This window comes from Limulus polyphemus, unplaced genomic scaffold, assembly GCF_000517525.1.
Source record: "Limulus polyphemus unplaced genomic scaffold, Limulus_polyphemus-2.1.2 Scaffold4842, whole genome shotgun sequence".
NCBI classification, from domain to species: Eukaryota; Metazoa; Arthropoda; class Merostomata; order Xiphosura; family Limulidae; genus Limulus; species Limulus polyphemus.
This window is the reverse complement of record NW_013670452.1, coordinates 42,970-49,389: the sequence shown is the minus strand read 5'-3', so window position 1 is coordinate 49,389 and position 6,420 is coordinate 42,970. Positions and strand designations below refer to the sequence as shown.

General features: G+C 31.4%; 1 protein-coding gene across 1 annotated transcript in view; it reads right to left on the bottom strand.

Annotated features, from left to right (window-relative positions):
- The window catches only part of LOC106471767 (roundabout homolog 1-like), a 58,357-nt gene that overhangs the window by 18,409 nt on the left and 33,528 nt on the right, over positions 1-6,420 (bottom strand). The window contains exons 18-19 of the mRNA XM_022400376.1: positions 3,616-3,690; positions 814-1,001 (exon numbers count right to left, since the gene is read on the bottom strand). Coding sequence (XP_022256084.1) covers positions 814-1,001; positions 3,616-3,690 — 263 coding nt within the window. The remainder of the gene's footprint in view (positions 1-813; positions 1,002-3,615; positions 3,691-6,420) is intronic.

Genomic DNA, 6,420 nt, shown 5'->3' with positions numbered 1-6,420 from the left:
ATATATTCTCACTTGTAATATTAACAAGTAAAGAAATAATTTTCAAAAAAGGAAGAAACTTATTTCCTTTTTTGAAAGTTTTTTTCTTTACTTGTTAATATTACAAGTGAGAATATATTAAACTAAAATATGGTTTACTATGTAAGATAATAAAAAGTTAAGCCTTTTATACCAGTCTATTAATGTTACATACGTTAATGTCCTTTATTGACTTCTGTGTTTTAACACCAAAAATAGTTTCAATAAATATACTTGTAAGCTACATATTGTTAGATTTGAATAACCAAAGGTCTGTGTAAAATGTGATGTTTCTACGGGTATATTTACACATAAATAAAATCATAACCATTAAACCTGGTGGTCAACATTTCTCAATGTAAATAATTTGTAAGCTTGAAAATAAGTTCAGTTATATTTCCAATTATTCTATACAAATTATACTCAGTAAGACTCAACAGAAAGTTATACATTATTTTCCTTAACATCATGTTAAATGTAATTCCTTCTTCAGTTAGTTTAATCTAAAAACTGCCATAGAATAAAATACATGTTAAGCAACTTCTAGAAACTAAAACCTACTTGTATAAAATGAGAACTTCCTTTTTCATAAGAATACTATTTATTTATAACAAGAAAGTAACTATATGTATGGTGTGTTAGTTGTCTTTCACTCACCACAGTGATTTTATATTTATATAGGATATGAAGAATATTTAGTATTGGTACTTCATATCTATATTAAAAGCTTAATATCTTTCCAAAAAGTGTTATGGACAAACAACTTGATATATGATAAAAATAACCACTTCTTACTTGAGGTTTGATTACCCTGTTGTTAGAGGATAACCCCTTTTGAAGAGATGGTGTGCTAGGGGGTGATCCTCTTTCACTAGGAGGTTTATCTGGAGGAGGGGGAATCAAATCCGCCCAGTTTACTACTGGAGTTTTCTGAATTGGCCGTAATGGTTTCAATCTTTTTTTGACTGGAATACCACATTCATCTGTAAAATGCATCAAAAGTTCTGTACTTTATATAAATGTTTTCTAAATCACATTTCTGAAAGCATGGTTAAATATCAAGACATTTTAAAATAATTCACAAGAACTTAAAATAATGAGTTAGGACTGAGAGGTTTATTGTCCATATGAATTAAGTTTCAAGAAAAGTGTCTTGATATGCACCCTTACACACTCATGGATTATTGTGTTAATTGATATGTTTGTTTGTAATCAACACAAAGCTACACAATGGGCTATCTGTGCTCTGCCCACCATGGGTATCGAAACCCAAATTCTAGCGTTGTAAGTCCGCAGACATACCACTGTGCCACTGGGGGGGCAATTGATAGGTAGATCTACATAGCTACATGAGACTGAATGAGTAATAATTAATTTCATAAGTTATATTGAATCATTGTATTTTTGTCCTACCCTTCAGTTAAGCACAAAGCTACACAATGGACTATCTGTGTTCTGCCCATCACGGATATCGAAACCCAGTTTCAAGTGTTGTAAGTCCACAGACATACCGCTGTGCTACGGGGGGCATTGTCCTACCCTTGATTATATTTTTATTCACCACAGGTAATTGCATTTAATAAGCAGACAAAAAAGTAACACGTTTTATATATTTTTTCTTTTTTTTCTTCTAATAACGACTATTCAAAATCTCTAAGGAAGTGTATACAACTTAAAATGCATACAGATAATAACCATTTTATTTTCATATAATAGAATATATTATACATATTTTTTCTCTATTCTTTGTTTCAGTATTGATCTAACTGGTATTATCTGTGGTGTCCCAACATCTGCTAGGATGGATCTTCGTCTGTCATCTTACAATGTGACAGATGTAAGTGTTCTAACCACACAAGTTCTCTACTAAGACCTTTTTTAACTATTTAACCTACCTGACCTCTATTTTCCTTGTCACCACCTGTTTCAAAAGACTTAATGGTGCCATTTGTTATTATTCAGAATGTAGTCATTAGTTTTTCAGTAGAATAGAAAATACAAAGTGGAAAAACAGATTTATTTTGATTACAGCATCTATATGCAGTAAAAATCTGGCTCTTTTTCTCTTAATATTCACTCTTGAGCTAAAATACCAGTAAAATCTTAATTCAATGTTAGAATATAACATTATTCTGCTGTATTTCTTTATTTTTCTAAATCTCTATGTAGTTTCTGCATACAATTAACCCTATCCATGTTGTCCAGATGTTTCAAGGACTTAAACATGTGATAATCCTTTGACACGGGTAAAGTTTACATACTGTTGCATTTGTTCTTAAATCTCAAGATAGGAGGTAAGTGTTTCTGTATGGAATACCAGAGAGGTATCCTATTCAAACAGGTAATACAAAAACCTGTGCATTACCCACGAACTTGTGGGATACCTTACTAAGGCTTCAGGCTGAGTATAAAGTGGGATATTTCCAATGATACATCTCTTGTTTTTTTCTCTTGATATTTAGTTCTAGTGTTTCTGACCTCAACCCCAGCAGTTGGACAATATAAACAGGCCAGCAGTTTGGTAACATTTCAGACATTAATGGGAAAACAAATTTTGTATTTTGTTCACTTGTTTTCCTTTGCTGTTCACATTAAAAGTATTGTTACGTCTCCGTTTGTTAATTGATTTTTCCGTAACTTCGTTCCGACAAAACTTTAGCGACACAAGTTCTTTACTTAATAAAACTGGTTTATTCTTTCCGAATACAACTTTACCAATACACTCAACTTCAACAATCGCGCTAAACAAACGCTATAACAACGAACGTGCTCAATAATACTTCTGACTGCAGATCAATTACTCACTATTCACACACACATTACATTCCCCTCTTTTATATACCAGCCTACCCTATCTAGCAATTACTAGACCATTCGCCAAGATACGGGATAGTTCTAGAAACAAGAGAGCGTGAGAATTGTCACGTGATCTCGATGACGCAACAGTATTCTTTATTTAACAATCCTGATCCTGTGTTTTTGTAAAAACTTCTGGCTGTTTTGCCAGACATTAGTGTACTGAATACCACAAAAGGTTGAAAATTACCCTCCTTCTCAGATTCAGTAGGTTTTGTTAGTAACCACAATAAAGTTTGCATATTTCACTGATTATATAAAAGTAATTAGGATTTCAAAATCCAAAGTATCAAATCTATTTAGAGTTGTAAATAAGACACATAACAGACACGTACTGTATTTGTTCAGTAACTGATGGCATCTGTTCTATTTGTGAAAATGTTACAATAATATATCAGATATGCATACATTTACCAATAACATAGATTTAAAAATAACGTAGTATACTGAAGACAGCAATGCTTACCTATTATACAATTCATTTTGTTGTAAATTTGAAACCTAAGTAACTAAGAAGATAGCAATGCTTACCTATTATACAATTCATTTTAGTGTAAGTTTGAAACCTAAGTAGCTTAGAAGATAGCAATGCTTACCTATTATACAATTCATTTTAGTGTTAGTTTAAACCTAAGTAGTTTAGAAGATAGCAATGCTTACCTATTATACAATTCATTTTAGTGTAAATTTGAAACCTAAGTAGTTTAGAAAAGAAACAACATTATCATGGATTTATTTTACCTGTAGTATAGCTCCCAGAGTCACTAGCAGGACTTCCTACTTTTTCAGATTCCCACAGTTGATCAAGTCCAAAATCTATAGCACAATTATAAGTTTTTTAATGTTATAATCAAGAAAAATATCTAAGTTATTACGACGAAAGGACTGGATTAGATAGAAAAACATCAACAGCTTTATCTATCTTGTATCTACTATTAGACTTTTTTTTCTGATGGTGTATATAAGGAGAAATTAAGCCTGTATATACATATTGATTATATCTAAATACAATTTGACCCAGAAAAATAAAACTTGGTAATGGATCTCTTGATACAAAGTCTAGTAGGTTGCTTAATAACTATTAAAAGTAAAATTGTAATGACTAAACATTTATTACATATTTCCTGGTTTCCATGTTCTAATTTTAAGAGCATTAATTATTGAAGAAAGAAATTCATGAAATATACTGTTAATATAGACATACAATCTTTGCCACTTAAACTTTGTTTATTTTGATTTTTGTACTTTAGAGACTGAGTACTTAAAATAGGTTTATGTTTTTATAATCAATTTTTAAATGTAGCTTACACATACATATTTTATGCCAGAAGTAAATATTTATTTATTAGAACTTGTACCTATATTTCTAATCTCATGTAGTCTGTTTTTCTTTTTAAATGAACTCAGTAATAACATTTTTTATACCTTTTTTAAGATATACAGTTTAGAAACCTAGCTTTGAATACAAATACATTTAATCATTTGTCCATATAATATGGAAAAATTAATGAAGTTAATCAAGATCTCCAAATTTTTAATCTTCACTCATGATATTTTACAATCACCATTTTCTAATCCTTTAAAAATTAGATTTGAACATTCTGAATATGAAACGTCTTTGTTAATTGTATTTGTTTATAAAAGGAATGGTTATAAGATACAAAATTAATTAATATAGTACCTTATGAGGAATGTTAAAACAGTAAATATCTTCCAAGCAAACAATTTACTAGCTGGCTTGCAAAAAATGCTCACTTTTTTATTCAATCAGTGCCAACATTCGTTGAATGAAAGTTTGTAAATGAATTTTGAACAATGTTAATTAATAATTCAATATAAGTAATGACATACGTTTTATCTAACCAATATTTGTGAAACTGCTTTGAGAATGGTTAATATATATATGGGTACAGGCACCTAAACCAGATCCTCTAATAACTTAATTTTGCTCATTTGTCGTTGCACAGCAGATTTTCACCCACAACGGTGTATAATTGAAGAAACAGACTATTTTCAACACTATATGACCACTTATGACTTTATAGGTTTGACATTTATTTTTTTTATTATGTTATGCTTTATCTTTGCAAATATTTTGATTAAATTTTAAGATTTTAATATATATATATTTTAATTGAGTGTTACAGATTGTAAGTCAAGCTCTATAATCACCAGGCCATTAGTATAGTGTTAATTTAGTCATTCAATATACATAACTATATTTATGTTTTGTTCAACCAATATTTGTGAAACTGGTTTGGAAAGGTAAATATACATATATATATATATATATCTTAATATAGCAAGCATCAATAAACAAAAGATACAGCTCCAACTACAACTGGGTGATCAAGTAAGCAATCTAAACAGTGATGAAAACATAAATACATTCAGTCATCAACATTATGCAAGAAAAACTTCTGAGTTATACCAGTTCTAGCTGTATTCATAAAAAAATTATATACTGTAGTAATATAACCCAAAAAGCCTTGGAGATTTCAATATCCTCACACACCAGTATCTATTAAACACAGGTGAACATCTAGTAAAAATGTAACAAAAAATACAATGGGGTTATGACACAGGTGCTCAAATTCTGAAGGTCCTGAATCACTGTCTATAGCTCTTTGTACCCTAAGTACAATATCATACAACATCATAGAGGATTAGTGCCATGTTTGTATTATTGAGCTTAGAGATGATCACTTCATGCTGCTGGGATATTGTCAGTCTGCCTGGAGTGCAATTTTTAAGTTATGTATTATCAATATCTTAAGAGTTATTGTTGGATGTTTTCATGTGGTACAAGATAAAGGTGTGTTGCATCAGCGAGGTCATGTGACTAGTATCACGCCACGTCCTTCTCGAACCTTCGTGAATTATCAGGAGACTACTAGATTGGGGGTAGTCTGGTATATATAAGATGGTCACAACGTGACGGGACAATGAGTAATTGAACTGTAGTCAGAGAGTGTGTAATTGAGCAGAGTATTGTTGAAGTCGAGGTCGTGAGACATTTGTTTTTGCACGACTGTTGAAATTAAGTGTATCGCAAAGTTATATTCAGAAAGAATAAACCAGTTTTATTTAAGAAAGGACTTGTGTCGCTAAAGTTTCATCAGAAAGAATTTACGGAAAATTAACTAACGACTGGAGGCATAACAAACTGGTGTCAGAAGTGGGATGTCTTTTATTTACAGTTGTATTCCTTGCTTTAACATTGACTGGCTCTACCTCCTGGCACACACCCAACAATGCCCCTTTCTTAAGTGTCTGCTCACATTTTGAGAAATTGGCCACTGTTATAGGTACTACTTGACGACCTGCTACAAGTGACCTTCCAATCTTCAAATCCATTGGCCTGGATGGGTCTTTCACTGCTTCTACAAGCATTGGGCTCCCATGGGGATGTTCTTTTGTCCTACCCCAAATTATCTTCACCGTCATAGGGGTATTGTAGTTGATTTAAGTGCTGTGACATGCAGATCAAGGGATGTAGTAACACTTCCTGGAATCTGGTCTTTGATGTTTCCTAACGTCATTTTA